Source organism: Maniola hyperantus, chromosome 24, assembly GCF_902806685.2.
Source record: "Maniola hyperantus chromosome 24, iAphHyp1.2, whole genome shotgun sequence".
NCBI classification, from domain to species: domain Eukaryota; kingdom Metazoa; phylum Arthropoda; class Insecta; order Lepidoptera; family Nymphalidae; genus Maniola; species Maniola hyperantus.
The window spans coordinates 5,792,795-5,810,253 of NC_048559.1; the positions used below are offsets into that span (position 1 = coordinate 5,792,795).

The 17,459-nt window shown below is 38.0% G+C and overlaps 1 protein-coding gene across 1 annotated transcript; it reads left to right on the forward strand.

Moving 5' to 3' along the window:
• Positions 1 to 15,549: 15,549 nt before the first annotated feature.
• LOC117993633 (uncharacterized) lies at positions 15,550 to 17,185 on the forward strand. The gene has a single exon (XM_034981435.2). The coding sequence runs from the start codon at positions 15,701 to 15,703 to the stop codon at positions 16,463 to 16,465; it is 765 nt and encodes a 254-aa protein (XP_034837326.1). The 5' UTR covers positions 15,550 to 15,700; the 3' UTR covers positions 16,466 to 17,185.
• Positions 17,186 to 17,459: the final 274 nt, after the last annotated feature.

Here is a 17,459-nt window from a genome sequence, read left to right on the forward strand (position 1 = left end):
AGTCTCGGTAGGTCGTGGTTAGATGTCAGAATAAGTGAGTGCAGATATGGTAATTTTAGGACTGCCCTATAATTAGAACTTGATAAATGTAATTAGGCCTACCGACTCTAAAGTGTAAGAAATGGATTTTATTCAAATTGTCCTATTATAGTGCCTTTTAGAGAACGTCCAGGAGGCCTTTAAGTATAATAGTTAATTCATACTTAATATTATAAATGCAATAGTGTTTGTCTGTCCGTCTGCTAGCTTTTCATGGCCCATTTGTTTAACCAATTTTGACGAAATTTGTTACAGAGATAGTTTGTATTTTAAGGAAGGATATAGGTCAAACCTTGGAGACTCTTTGATTTTCTGGGCTAAAAAGTAACCTATATCAATCTCCAGCGGGTTGATTCGCTAACTCAGTGTCTAACGCTGAATGATAGCCACAGAGCTTTTTTGACATTTATTTTTAATCCATTAAAGGTTTTCTACGAAAAATTTTTTTAATATCACTAAATGAAGCAGCAATGTAGAACCAATCAATCTCAATCGAGCTAGGTAGCTATCTATCATTCAGTGTTAGACACTGAGTTAGTGAATCAGCCCGTAGGTAGGTATTTAACCCATTCAAAAAATCTGGTCAATCCGTTGCTCCGTTGTGACTTATTTGAAGGACAAACCAACAAACCTATATACCAACAAATAAACATATCGCATTTATAATATGGGTAGATAATAGATATGGTAGGTAATGTTCGATAGAAGCCGCATCCATAATATATGTTTTGTAGCGCGTGGGTAATAGGTAGTAGGTATATATTTACCACCTCGCATGCAAACTATACGGAATACTCGTAAAGTCATAAGCCGAACATGTATTAAATAACCGTTTGTTTATTATTAATTGATTGTTCCTGTTTGCTCGTAACGTTCCTAGCCAGAAATTAGGAAATACTGTTTTTTTTAAGTAGAAATATAATGAAATTACTTCAATGTTTCGATTGCATGACTAAGTATATCATTTAAACAAAGTTCTTCAAAATAATAGTTTTAACGTAAAGCTACGGCCACACCTGCGCGTAATGAATGCGGGAGCGTCCTCGTGTAGCTTCGTAGTAGCTTTGGTCGCGCAGGTTTGGACGATGCTTAAACTAACTCACGACCGATAAAGTTCAGCCACGCTGTGCCAGATCCTTCTTTCCACGCACATGCAAACTGTGGAACCAACTCCCATCGGCGGTGCTCCCACTAGATTACAACATGGGGTTATTCAAGGGGCGGACCAACAAATTCCTAAAAGGCCGGCAACGCATCGGCGGCGATTCCTCTGGTGCTGCAAATGTTCATGGGCGGCGGTAATCACTTAACATCAGGTGACCCGCCTGCACGTTTGCTCGCTATCTCTATTTAAAAAAAATACAGTAATCGTCAGGTACAACATAATTATTCTATTAAAATTAAAATTAACGTTTGAGTGTTCGTTACGTCTGGTGCGTTCGTGCGTCGTTACTGATTGAGTTGAACTTTAGTACAGTTGTCCATTGCTGGACCATCACCTTCAAGAGAGCGTGCCACAGCCAATATGTCTATGCAGCCAACAACACACAGTCCTCAGACTTCTTTGTCATCTACCCACTTCGCGCGCTCGTCAGTCCAGCAGGTTGGAGGTCGTCCCACACTGCGCTTGTTGGTACGCGGTCTCCCCTCCAGAACACACCTGCTTTATCGGCCATCTTCGCAGACCTGGGCGCGTTTGGAACCCTCGTAGCTTTAGTTTTCAGTTTGCGTAATAATTATCACCACTATATCTTACAAATCTTACACCAGACCATGAAAAAGAGCAATTTATTACCTATTTTGAATAAATCATTTGACTTTGACTTTGACTTTGAATTGGTACAAACTCAAACTCAAATTATTTGTTCAGAACTAGCTGATACCCGCGACTTCACCCGCGTGGATTTAGGTTTTTTAAAATCCCGTGGGAACTCTTTGATTTTCCGAGATAAAAAGTAGCCTATGTCCGTGTTGCTCCGTTGCGACGTGATTGAAGGACAAACCAACAAATCAACAAACCAACAAACCAATAAACCAACAAACAAACACACTTTCGCATTTATAATATGGGTATAATGGGTACTGACAGGCAGTAGCGTGCACAGGGTTTGAAGTCAGGGTAGGCACTAGTTAAGTAGGAGCCTGTTTACTGGCTGGTCATAATGAAAAATATGCATTGGGCTTTACAACTGGGGTAAGCAGTGCATTTATGCCTCTATGACCTGCACGCCACTGCTGATAGGTAAGATTTTACGGTTACTGATGGTCAAAATAGATACATAGTCAAAGGAGTTTAATCATCTCAAAATAGAGCAGATTATAGCAAACTAGCTTCTGCCCGCGGCTTCACCCGCGTGGCCTACAGGAAACAAATGGCATTTTTTTTCACAAACAAACATTATAACATCAGGACGCGCACCCTGAACAGCACCAAATAACACATATAACCTTCCAACCCCCATTTCATCCCTTTAGGGGGGGATTTTCTCATAGTCGTTTCTTAGCTGATCCAAATTTCAAGTTAATAATACCAATAATTAAAACTTTCCCATACAAACTTTCATCCCCTATTTTACCACCATACCACCGAATTTTCCATAAATCCTGAAACACGTATTTCTTCATTTGTGACCGAAAACCCAAATACCAATTTTCATCCAAATAACTTTAAAAATGACGGACTTTCATACAAACTTCCATCCCCCATTTAACCCACTTAGGGGTGGAATTTCGAAAAATCCTTTCTTACTGGATACCTACAATTTACAAAGAATATACTCTCCAAATTTCATGTCTTTAGGACCAGCGGTTTAGGCTGTGCGTTGATATCTATGTCAGTCAGTCAGTCAGGACTTTGAATTTTATATATATAGATTTAGCTTTTGGTTCATTGTACCTCAGAGAAATAGGTAACCACATCACATATCCCGCTCCATAACACAAGGCTAAGAGGCTAACCTCATTGGGTCACTGAGATGCTGACGTAAGTAAATACATACAATAATTGTACCTACCTATGTAATTTATTCAGATGAAAAACCTCGTCCAATGAGAACATATTATCGCAAAACTCATCATTCTCTATTTACCTACTTATTCTAATGTGCATGCACATCTTATGACCATTAGTGCATTGCTATCATGATTATAATAGCACTACCATTCTACACTATCCCATCCATACTATCCTCCATACTTAATGCGAAAGTATGTCTGTCCGTCTGTCTGCTAGCTTTTCACGGCCCATCCGTTCAACTGATTTTGGCGAAATTTGGTATAGAGATAGTGGCGTGCAATTCATAGAGGCATAAAAGTACTGCTTACCCTAGTTGAAATGACCAGTTCTCATTTTTCTTTATGACCTGCCATTCAGCAGGTCTCTATAAGGTGTATCTGAGGCCTATCTTACTAATGCTTACCCTTGCTTCAAACTCTGTGCACGTCACTATATAGAGATAGCTTGCATTCCGGGGAAGGGCATAGGCTACTTTTTATCCCACTAAATCAAAGAGTTCCCACGGGATTTTTGAAAACTTAAATCCACGCGGACGAAGTCACGGGCATCATCTAGTAATTTTATGAATGCGAAAGTGTGTTTGTTGCTTTGTTCTTCAATCACGCCGCAAGGAGCAACGGATTGACGTAATTTTTTGCAAGGATATTGTCAAAGTCCCGAGGGCCTAACATGCGCCCCGCGAGAAAATTTTGTCTACGCATTATCTTGTGTTTCTTCATACAAATAAGACGAGTAAATGCGTAGACAAAATTTTCTCGTGGTGCGCATGTTAGCCTAACTGGAGTGTCCTATAGGATACTTTTACCACGGCATTTCAAAATAAACTTAAATCCTCCTGGACAATGTCATAGGCATTATCTAGTAAGAACTAAAGTAACCAATATAAGTAGGTATGTAGAATATAATGATTTTATTGGGTCATCCAATCCGGTCGTAAGAGAGAATAGTGCCTAAACTGATTAAATTTTCAGAATTTGGCACGGAACCCTCAAAACGTATTTTGTCAATAAATTGGTAAATAGTCGCTGCCGAAACCTCCAATAATGATACAATCTTTTCAAAAAAACAAAATGGCGTACGTTTTGAACACTTATCTTTTTACATCTATAACAAGATGGTTGTTAACAGCGTAATAATAATTAGCCTCTAACATCACTTAAACAGCGAAAGTTTGATACTTTGGGGAAATTAAATGTTCTTTCATACATAATTCTGCAATTTGGGACCCAAAAGTTGTTACTTTTATGTTTTATGCGTGGCAATAGATTAAAGGCCTGTACGCACCTGTACCCGTAGTACAAGATTTTACGTCTCACCAAACCAAACCAAATTCGAGAGTCGAAATACTTCCGCGTTACAGTAAACTGGATCTTAAGAGCCTTGTTTTAAAGCTCAAGTTTGTCTACACTTCTACAGCCAGCGCTCCAAGCGGAAACATTGCGAAATTAAAATCAGTGGCATTGAATATTTGACTTCAATTCAAGGCTGTTTAGGTCCATTTTACTGTAACGCGGAAGTATTTCGACTCTCGAATTTGGTTTGGTTTGGTGAGACGTAAAATCTTGTACTACGGGTACTGAGCTGCGCTGCGCTGCACTTCACCTCGCGGCACAGAGCGTCAAAATATTATTTCTATCATTTTGTATGGCGCATATCGCACTAGAGCGGTGCTGCAAAGCGGATCAGCCTGGCTGTCCAGCGCGGAAATGCAACCAGTATTCTTGGCACCATTCCACGCGGGCACAATTTGTATATAATTAGATAAGGCTAGCTTTAAGTTTTATTGTAATACCGACTGTTGTTGGCAATATACCACTTTCTAAAAGGCGTTATGAGCAGTGTCGATAAACGAAAACATGTATGTGTTCTTTATATGGACCTTACTAAGGCGTTTGACTATGTGGCCCATCAAGTATTGATTGATAAACTTAGTGTATATGGGATTAGAGGCAACAGTTTATCACTTATTAATTCGTACTTGATGGGTAGGCAACAAATGACCCAAATAACAAGATTAGCATGCAGAACAGAAACAGCATATATATCGGAGTCAAAAAGCGTAACCACTGGAGTACCGCAGGGAAGTATATTGGGTCCATTGCTGTTCATAACATATATAAATGATTTCCCCAAGGTAACAAACCATCAGATGATTTTATTTGCTGATGACAGCACAGTGATATTTATAGGTGACAATTTAAATACTTTTGAAGATGATATTAATAATACAATAGAAAATATTATAAACTGGCTAACATGTAACAATTTAATCATAAATCTGGACAAAACTAAAATAATGACTTTTGTAAATAGACGTAATAAAATATCATTGGACATCAATTATTTAGGTAAAAAAAATATCAGAAATAACACACACAAAATTTTTAGGGTTACATATCGACGACGGTTTAAATTGGAAAATCCATATTGATAATTTGTGTATGAAGTTAAATAGGTTTTCTTTTGCACTACACATGCTCTCTAAAGTTGTAAACCAGACAGCAGTGTTAATAGCTTTCAATGCATACGTAACAGCAAATATTCGATACGGTATCATATTTTGGGGAAACTCGACTGACAAAGATAGGGTTTTTAAAAGTCAAAAGAAGTGTATAAGAGCCATATGTCATTTGAGCTCCACAGATTCGTGTAAACCATATTTTGATAAATTTAAGTTACTTACATGTCCAAGTTTATACATTTATGAAGTACTTGTATTCATTAAAACAAATGTTAAATTGTTTAAATATTCTGAGAATGAGCGTAGACAGAATAAACTGTGTCCTATGCAACATACAACCGCACTTTTTGGTAATAGTATCTTTAATATGGCACCTCAGTTGTACAATAAACTACCAGCATCATTGGCTGACCGAAAGCTAAACATTAAAACTTTTAAATATAAAATTAAAGAATTTTTACTACATAAAAGATACTATTCCATTAAAGAGTATTTAACAGACACAAATTTATAATAAGTTGTAGCATTTTTTATTTATTTTATTAGCAGTCTTTAAATTGTATTGTATTATATTGTTAAATCTAGTAGGTATGTATAAAATATAATTATTAACTGTATTAAATAATAGTAATAATAGATAATTCAATTGTAATTTAAGTCAGTAAGTTGGTTTTAGTTTTTAGGAGTTAGTTTTATTTTTTTGCATGCCATAATATGGCTATTTGTGGTGAAACTATAATAAGTGTAACATCTGTATATACATACATACCCACATGTGCAATAAAGAATATTTGATTTGATTTGATTTGATTTGTTGTGTGCATTGCATGTCTACATTTTTTGAACTTGTTGGTCACAAAAACAAACAAAAGAAACGCTACAAGTATAGTACAGTGCGCGGCAGAAAGTAATGTACATCGGCCTTTAGAATGATATTTCGGCTTTGTAGAGCGTTGTCTCTGTCACTCTTACCTATATGATGTTTTGTCGGTCTCAACGACATAGACAGTGATCCACAAATTTGCTAACTCCTCCTAAAGGTCGATGTACATTACTTTTGGCCGCATACTGCACCTACTTACGCCAATTTTCGGGTGCGTAACCTTGACACATGGGTAATTCAAACTCACTACTTTCCCGCTTCCTGCAATTATGTATGCACACGTTAAACGTTGTGTTACTGTATCATGTGCATAATAACCGGTTTTGTATGTTGTATAGAAGCAGTACCCGTAGTACAAGATTTTACGTCTCACCAAACGAAACCAAATTCGAGAGTCGAAATACTTCCGCGTTACAGTAAACTGGATCTTAAGTGCCTTGTTTTAAAGCTCAAGTTTGTCTACACTTCTACAGCCAGCGCTCCAAGCGGAAACATTGCGAAATTAAAATCAGTGGCATTGAATATTTGACTTCAATTCAAGGCTGTTTAGGTCCATTTTACTGTAACGCGGAAGTATTTCGACTCTCGAATTTGGTTTCGTTTGGTGAGACGTAAAATCTTGTACTACGGGTACAGGCGTTACTTTGCGGAAATCCATGATATACAATGAACCAAAAGCTTATCTTGCTATAATCCGCTGAAACAGATCGAATCTGTATGGTGCAACATGCAGCATGCGACATGCACCGCCCGCCCTCCCACTAGGTTTAGGTTTAAGCCACTGCTAAACATGCAGTGAAAACCAACCACCAGGCAAGCAATACGCACCAACACCACGCAGCACCACACAAATCCCAAAACACACGCGACGCACGTTTCGCCCCGATACCAGATAACACACCGGACACCGGCTTGCCTGGTGGCTGGTTTTCACTGCATGTTTAGCAGTGGGAGGGCGGGCGGTGCATGTCGCATGCTGCATGTTGCACCATACAGATTTGATCTGTTTCAGCGGATTATAGTAAGATAAGCTTTTGGTTCATTGTAAATCGGTTTTGTTCTAATATTTTCAACAGTACCCGTAGTACAAGATTTTACGTCTTACCAAACGTTGCTAGAATTCGAGAGTCGAAACACAATAACATCAAAGTAAAATGGACCTAAAGAGCCTTGAATTGAAGTCAAATATTAAATGCCACTGATCTTAATTTCGCAATGTTTCCGCTTGGAGCGCTGGCTGTAGAAGTGTAGACAAACTTGAGCTTTAAAACAAGGCTTTTAAGATCCAGTTTACTGTAACGCGGAAGTATTTCGACTCTCGAATTTGGTTTGGTTTGGAACAGCTCTTTAATTTGGAAGCGGTATAACTTAGTGGGTTTCGAATCGAAGCTGAAGTGGCAATGGGCGGGGCAAATAGTTCGTAAAACCGGTAGACGTTGGAGTCCCAAGGTGCTGGAATGGCGATCTCGCACCGGAAGACGCAGCGTTGGATGACCCCCCATTAGGTGGACGGCGACATCAGACGAGTCACAGGGAGCAGCTGGATTCAGGCGGCTCAAGACCGTGGCGTGAGGAAGTCCTATTAGGGAGGGTCTGACGTTTGATCACGGGCACACATTTCCAACTTTTTGGAGTTATGCGTTTTGTATAAATTGATAATGTGGCTAATTCCTTTGTACACAATCTCTAAACTAAACTAAAATATCACGTCTAAATCTATTGCTATCCCTTTCATAATGTTGCTTGCGGAAAAGGAAAGCACTAGATTTAGACCTGTTAATTTAGTTTAGTTTAGAGATTGTGTACAAGAGAATCGGCCCCATTGCCTAATCTAATTGCTGTACAAATCATACAGTGACATGGTGCTAAGGACACATCACCATCGTGAGGAAACTTGCATGCCTAAGAGTTCGCATAGTATTCTCAAAGGTGCGTAAAATCTTTTAACCCGCAGTTGGCCAACGAGGTGGACTACACAACTCTAACAATCGCCTTCGACTGAGTTGCCGGGCGACTAGTTGACCGTGCGTGAAATCTATAGAGTGCACTCTGACTTTGCTTAGACTTAAGACAGAATTAAAACGAGACAGATGTATATCTCTTACATAAATCTGTCTCGTTTTAACACAATCTTAAGTCTGAGCAAAGTCAAAGTGTGCTCTATAGATCTCAGCCTTAGAACCTATCGTATCAAAAAATGTGTCACACAAAATTCTCTCACTCTTCATCATAAATTGGCTCTCAAAATAGTAGCCTTTCACCACTTGGTATATTGTGTCCCTAATGAGATTAAAAGGTCGAGTGGATAGTAAGAGACTTTACTGTTAGATGACGTCAGTGACTACCTCGTTGGTCTAGTAGTTACCATGCTCGACTGCAGGTTACGAGGTCCTTAAAAACATCAAATTGATCGTGGTACTCGTATGTACCCGTTATCTACATTAAAAGTTTTTTTTTTGCATAATGGTTTTTGATTTATCGTTCAAAATGTCGAAAAAAATACCCGAGTACGGAACTCTCGGTGCGCGAGTCTGACTCGCACTTGGCCGGTTTTTTGGCAGGGCAATCTTGTTTTTAATTTTTTTTATCACGACATGTGAAGTTTATCCATATTTTGTAAGCTAAGCCACAATCATTAACAATTTAAATGATACACATGAATGGATTTATGGCGCTTCCGTATAGTACTGAGTACAGGTACAGAAGATATTGTGAAAATACAAAAGAGGGTTATGATTTTTGGAAGTCAAAGCGTTTGTTCATTTGCTCTCTCATAACTCCCAAATCTATAACTTTTTAAATAAGTTTGTGAAGTATTCAGCTTTGTTTTTTGTTATAAGTTATCACTCAATACTTGTTGACACGCAAATAGTTAAAAAACATAATGTTTTTTTATGATTTCACTTGACAATAATTTTAATCAGAAAAAAACTTCTTATTAATAATAATATTTGTTACAAGATCATGCCCACGAGTTCATCCGCGACGAAATATATATATTTAAGAGGAAAAACAGCTGACTGATCGATACAACCAAGTCTAGAGTCTAGTCTAGTCTCATCTATTTCATGACGTAGATTTTTTTATAACGTGGCCTACCATCTCATCCGAATGAAGGAAGAGTGGATCAGCTAGTGATGAAATAAAACTCAAAATTTGTTGAGATTATTAAGTACAAGCGATCGGTCATGGCTTCGCTCGGCGAACCTATCCCGTGGGAATTTTCATAAATTCTACCTTAGTCCTTTGTGTATATTGTAAAGGAAAGGAAGGTTTGTGTAGGAAGGAATCGTGGAAGGAAAGGGAGGAAGGAAAGGGTGCTTTCATTTCAGCTTTCTAGGTCCAAGGGTTTGGCCTACGCATTGAAGAATTCGTCAGTGAGTGAGATAGGATTTTTCTTTTGATTTAAAACTAATTTCAGTGGAACCTCCGCACCTTTCAGAACCGCAGTGAATTATCAATCAATCAGAACTGGGCCGAAAACTTGATAATTTGAAATCATCGTATTATCGTGATACGTACCTATTATGTAGTATAATATATTAAAAAAAAAAAGAATATTAGCCATATTAAAATAAATAAAATAAAATAAAAAGCCGTTTATTCCCATACTCTTTAATGCATTATAGTTCACAATGATGTTAGTTTCGTTAATTACAATATATTTCTGTATTCTTAAGTTGCTAAGTTGTTAGTAGGTATTGTTAGTTAGTAGATAGGTACAGTGTTTGTCTTATATGCATATAACAAAAACAAAAAAATAAAATGTAAAATAAAAAACGTATGTTATGAGATATGGGCCCCTTCTCGGGTAAAGGCCATATTAAATGACTAATATTCCCCTTTCCTCTCCAATTAAGCGTCAGGCTTGTGCTAGGAGTAGGTACGACAATAGTGCAACGGGCGGGGTTTGAACCGTCGACCTTTCGGTTTTCAGTCCACTCCTATACCGGTTGAGCTATTGAGGCTCTATATATTGCTATATCATATTATACGAGTAATATGACTTCTCTTTTAATGTTTGAAATTAGGATCGTGGTATTAGTATTACCTACTAAAAAAGCAACGAATTGAGAATGTCCTCCTTTTTGGTAGTAGGTTAAATATCAACAAATTCGTTAACCCCGTGAATCCCGTGTAGCTGTACTGACTTTCATTGCTACGGCCACTATAAAACGCGCGCGTTGCCTTGCACTTGGCACTATTGCACTGACTTCAGTTGCGAAATGACTTCAATGACACTTTCAGCGCTCGCGGATACATATCGATTGACGACTCTGGTGCAATTATCCATTCATATGCCCTTCCTCAGCAGGTACGACAAGCTCCGTCTCTTAACGTTTTCAAGACTCGTGTATATAAACACTATCTAAAATGTCAGAACCCTTCTATGTAATTACACATTATTAAATATATTATCCTACAATTAAAACATCAATATTACTCATAATATTATTGTTGTATATTTATTATTCATCTATCACTATATTATATATTAATATATGTATATATATTATGTATTATATATGTACCTGTGTATATCTTTATCTATATATTATTATTAAGGCATTTCTGTGCCTATTAATATACATATTACTTATATTATAATTATTATCTTTATGTTCCCTAACAACTTACGTACACCTTAAACCCAGTTTTCACTAGCCCTTAAATCCTCTTCAACCTAGTTGCCTGGTAGAGATCGCTTCACAGCGATAAGGCCGCTGATTGTATGTTCTTCTTTTACATGTTTCTTTTTGTGTCTTTTCTTTTTGGTGTACAATAAAGAATATTAAACTAAACTAAACTAAACATATTCTATCTATGGTACGCGACAGGTCGAGATGACATTCGTGGAGGGAACCACCGTCTGTGTCCCCGTCCTATCCCGGTGCAAGCGTGCGCGGGTGACGCGACGTGACCGCCGCATACCCCGATTGCCATCTCGACCTGTTGCGATCTACACATTAATTTAAATTTTTACGAAATTTAAATTTTAAATTTCGTAAAAATATAATAATTTTAAATTTTGACGACCTCCCTGGCGCAGTGGTAAGCGCTGTGGTCTTATTAGTGGGAGGTCCCGGGTTCGATTCCTGGCAGTGATTTAGAATTTTATAATTTCTACATTTCTGGTCTGGTCTGGTGGGAGGCTTCGGCCGTGGCTAGTTACCACTCTACCGGCGAAGCCGTGCCGCCAAGCGATTTAGCGTTCCGGTACGATGCCGTGTAGAAACCAAAGGGGCGTGGGTTTATTAAAAACTGCCATACCCCTTCCAGGTTAGCCCACTTCCATCTTCGACTGCATCGTCACTTACCACCAGGTGAGATTGCAGTCAAGGGCTAACTTGTATCTGAATTTAAAAAAAAAAATCTATCATCCCGGGGATGGATATAGGCTACTTTTTCGCCCGGAAAATCAAAGAGTTGCCACGGGTTTTTAAGAAACTTTCCGTGTGGACGAAGTCGCGAGCATCATCTATTTAGTACAGAGATAGCTTGCATAGGTACCTGAGGCTACTTTTGATTCCAGAAAATCTCTGTACCGAATTTCGTCAAAATCAGTTTTACGGATGGGCTGTGAAAAGCTAGCAGTAAGAGACACACTGGCAGATGCGGAACGCAAAATTCTGAAATTCTGACCTAGGAACTCCAGATAAAAGAGGAACTCTTTGAGGGATCATTTTGTTGTCTGTCTGTCGGTCAAGACGTTAAGGGACTCAATTGCGATTGTTAAGCAACGATGACCCATGTCGGTAACTGGATGGATGACCGACTTTGGACGTTTATATTTGACCTTTTGGTTTCCTCCGTGCCTCAGAGAGCACGTTAAGCCTGTCCCGGGAGTTATTATCACTAACATCTGATAATAACTGTAAAACCTAAGAATCGAAATCTCGTTCTTTTAGTGCGTTGCATGTGGAAGGATCTCAGAACCCACTGCATTATATTATCCCAAGAGAACTCCTGCCATTATGTGATTAATGGAAAGGAGTCACAACCCTCAGCAATGAGGATACGATTATAAGCACAAGTAAAGGGAATAATTAGAAATGCGTTACGTCACGCTTGGATTTGACTCGCTCCAGCAATGCACGGGGCTGCAAAAGCTTGTATAGTATGGTATAATAAATAAATAAATAAATAAATAAAACGTTTATTTTTTCAATCATCTAGTTACACACATACATGGATTTGATCTTGAACAATTTGCGTGCTTGTTGGAATAAGCATATACAATATTAGGAATGTTACAATATCAAGAACTGGCTATCCTAGCTAGATTTTTAGATCTGTGTTAAGGATAGCCAGCCCTCTCCCTCGGTTATCTAAAATAACATTGTAAATTGTAAAATTAAAATTAAAAAGAGAAACCGCCGAGTTTCTTGCTGGTTCTTCTCGGTAGGAACGGCATTCCGAACCAGTGGTAAATTAAAACTACCCGACTATTCGAAAGCGCTTGTAAAAAGTCTACTTGAATAAAAACATATTCTATTCTATTCTATTCACAAAAAAATTAAAGTGTAATTTCTTGTACGATGGTACGGAACCCTTCGTGCGCGAATCCGACTCGCACTTGACTGGTTAATTGAATTTATTCTTGCCTTATGTCTTTCAGTCATGCTAAAAAGATAATGGTTTATATTATCATTGCATAAACATTAGTTACACAGTGGCATGACGAATAACGAAATTACCTGCTTAACCACAATCTGTTATACATAACTGGTTAGATTAACAATTAGCGATAATTGCATAAGTCGCTGTAACACGCGCAAGGGTACTGACCTTTTCTCATGACATTGACACCTAGGTATTAACAGAGTGAACTATTGTATTGATATCATGTACCTAAGTTGTAACCATAATCAGTTACTCAGCTGGCGATGGAGAGAGCTGTGCTTGGAGTTTCTCTACGTGATCAAATCAGAAATGAGGAGATCCGTAGGAGAACCAGAGTAACCGATATAGCTCAACGGGTTGCGAAGCTGAAGTGGCAATCGGCAGGGTACATAGTTCGTAAAACCGATAGAAGTTGGGGAAGATAGAAGACGTAGCGTTGGAAGACCCCCACTAGGTGGACGGACGACATCAGACGAGTCGCAACTCGCAGGGAGCCGCTGGATTCAGGCGGTGCAAGACCGTGGCGTGTGGAAGTCGCTACAAGAGACCTATGTCCAGCAGTGGACGTCTATCGGTTGATGATGATGATGATGATGATGAACCATAATAAATCAATCTAATTGACCCGGGACCTCAAGTTTATAAGATCACAGCGCTCACCCAGTACCAGGGAGGGGTTTATTTCGCAAAATACGGAACCCTAAAAAATAATCTAGAAAAAGATTATTTAAAAAATTCGAAAACCTTAGTAAGTAGGTATGTCACAAATTCACAATTACTTATCCTATAGTGCGCGACAGGTCGAGATGGCAATCGGGGAGGGAACGCCCCGCACACAGGCTAGGGCGGGTGACGTACGGGTGTGCGGGGCATTCTCCCATCTCATACCCCGATTGCCATCTCGACCTGTCGTGGATTATAGTTAATTATTGTAATAGTGGTTCAATACTAAAAAACTTGTGTAAAATAAGTATAAACTAGTCTGCAGTATGAACTAGTGTAAAATTTGTAAAATTTTATTGTCGTGCTCACTTCTATCTGTTTTTTATTTTATTTTATTTTTATTGTAAGCAAAAGTACCACATATATTGCACGCCATATATAAATGGCAAAATGTGAAAGAGAGCATCCATGAATTTATCATCCTTTACTTTGTTACCTTGTTACTCACATTTGGCAAAATAAATAATTTCATTTCATTTCGTTTCATTTCGTTTCGTTACGTTTTGTTTCATTTCAACAGTTTCAGTAAACTCTGATATTTTTTAAAAGCAAAGATACCGTCTAAAGTCTGAACATAGCTACTATGTTAAGATTGGCTGTCCGCATATATAATGCAATCAAGCTATAATAATGAGATGATTACGCATCCTGCAATATGCTACAGTTAAAGTTTTAATAGCCGGGCATTTTTCAATTTTCCATATTTTAAAAAGTTCCATCGTACAAAAAGTAAGAAAAGCAAAAACTCTTTACTATACACAAATTATATACAAATTAGGGTATTAAGGCGGCCTTATCACTTGGTGATCTTTTCTAATCTATTTATGATCTGGATAGATTGCAGTTGTGTTATTATCTTATTTATAAATGTATGTGTATTAGCTTTGTAAAATTTATAAATGATAAATAATCTACTGACAGCACCAATTAGATAGATAAGGCGCCGATTCTGTTGTCTTTCTCAAAACTAAATTTAGAGTATCTGCATCTTAATTATGATAAAAAAGGGCAGATCATGAATTTTACATTAAAAGACTCTTTTTAGTGCACGCTCGCGTCTGACAGTTAAAGTCAGCCCCTCAAGTGGGAAAAATAAATATTGAAAAAATGTAAACAGCGAATCAACCAATCAAAGGGCAGAATTTGTTGACGATTGCGATAGCGATGAAATGGTTATTCTTACACAATCGGGGGGCTGGTTTGACAGCTCTAAATTTAATTTGAAACCTCCCTTAGGGGTTGAATTATGAAAAATCGTTTCTTAGCCTACGTCATTTTTTTTTAATAATATTAGCCATGTTAAATGACTAATATTCCCCTTTCCTCTCCCACTAAGCGTCAAGCTTGTGCTAGCTTCTTTACTCGTTGAAGTATTGAGGCTTTTAAAATAATGCTACATTTCAGTACAATCCGTCCAGTAATTTGAGCTGTGCGTTATTAGATCAGTCAGTCAGTCAGTTTTTCCTTCTATTAGAGATAAAATATGTTTACATAGTCATGCAAACTTAATGACTTCTCTACCGATGCATAATATCTGTAGATATTTGTATAAAGTTAAAGTAAGTCAAAATAAACCCAATATGGCCACATTGAGGCTTCTTTTTGTATGGTATTTAAAGAAAAAAATTGTGTCCTATCGAATTCTAGGCACTTTGAAGAAATCCTTAAAAGTAACAACGAACTTGACATTGAGCACATTATCCTGTATCAGATCGGTTGGCCAGCACATGGGCACCTCCCGCACACTGCGACAGAGCCCAACGAGCACATGGCACGCCTCAGTGCACGACGATACGATGCAACGATTGCACGCTCTAAAAGATTTATAGATAAATGCAGTTCCCGGTGAAAATAGATAAATGCCACTGCTCATGTGTTTTCTACACATTTCAATAGACGCAACCGCATTGACCGCACACGAGCGCTGACGGGACGTCCGCGGTTCTTTATCACGATGGCTCCCCGCGGGATAGTCCTGTGCTTCTGCGTCATCCTGGCCACGGCTTCTGCCGACACCTTCGGAGGCTTCGGGGCAAAGCTCCTCGCAAGTGTGTACGACAAATGCGACAGATCATCGGAGCTCCTCAAGTGTTTCAAGTTCCAAGCGGTCAAGTTGGTGGATCGTGCCGCCAGGATGGAGAAGCTGCCGATCTTCCACGGTCTCTCCTTAGTACGGAATGCTGAACAAGAACCATTCCCCTCTTCTGTAGTAGAAGGCGATTTGAATTCCTTGACTTCAGGCGAAGTGGACCAACTCTTCGATCAGGCGTCTTCGAAACTGCTGCAGACGCATCGGGTCGTACTGTCTCCCAAGAACATTGGAGTTGATATCGGGCGGTCATTTGACGAGGCGAGAGGCAAACTGAAGAAAATGATTGGTCCGATTATGGCTGGTGTGGCAGTCAAAGGGACTTTCGTGGCCATGGCGTTCCAGGCAATCGCTCTCATCGCTGGTAAAGCGTTGTTAATCGGTAAGATCGCCCTTCTTTTGTCTGCTATTATTGGATTGAAGAAACTTGTAGCTGGTGGAGAAGCGCACGAGAAAACAACGTATGAGATCGTCAAGCATCCTCAGGTATCACAGAGTCATACATACTCCTCCTCCCATTATGGTAACGACTTTGACACCACTGGTCCAGGAGGACACTACAGACGAAGCGTTGAAGAGGAGGCTGCAGCTCAAGACAGAGCATACAGAGCATACGCCAAAACTCAGTGAAGAAATAAATCTGTTACAAGATCGCTTACGACTCCCTTTACAAAATAAGACAACGACACGGCATTTCCACTCGTTATTATTACCTCCGAAGCCTTTTTTGGCTACTTCGCACTCGCAAGTTGGAGAACAGTGTTTATTTAAGTTACGTAATTTAATACATACGACACTTAATTTATTTTAGACAAGGATTTATTTTAAATCGTTAACATAATATATTATTATATTTTACTTACGTTTGCATATCCAACATATTTAATCGTATGAACAAGTAAATAATCAGTGTATCTAGTTATATGTAAATAGTTTAAGGTTTTTTAATGTAATGTTATGTCCGTTGAATGATTTGAATGTAATCAGTTGCACCAAATATCGTTAATGAAATATTATGTATGTGTTAGATAAGTTAGTTGTGTAATATTTATTTAGGTTATTATTTATTTTGATAATGATTAGGCTAGTCGACGGGTACTGTGCATTTTCCATTCCTATAATTCCAAATGTCCAATTTTGTAAAAATAGTTTAAGATAATGGTTATATTTTATTAATAATTTGTTAACTATAATAATATGATTATTTAGTTAATTATGAGTGAGTACTTTGAGGTGCTGTTTAGTGGGTTAAGTCCAATTTTTAATTTATTTATTTATATATACCGGGTCCTATTACATTTATTTATTATAGTATTTATATATAATTGTCGATAAAAGACAAGGTGGTTACGCGAGTACCTTTTATATAATTATATTTTTGTTTACGTATAATTTATAATTATTTAACAAAATAATGTATTGATATGTTGATAATAATATTATAATGTATTAACTATTAAGTGTTACTATTATTACAGTATAATTACACCTATTCGGATGTATATTGTATAAATACATAAGTATATATCATTTATGTAATGCAATGTATTATAAATATATCAATAACGTTCTTAGAGAGGATGGGAAGGCGATAAATATTTTAAACCCGGATATTGTTTTATTT

What these genes read in the sequence shown, in the direction of transcription:
- LOC117993633 (XM_034981435.2), top strand. Translation starts at nt 15,701, where the DNA reads ATGGCTCCCCGCGGGATAGTCCTGTGCTTCTGCGTCATCCTGGCCACG.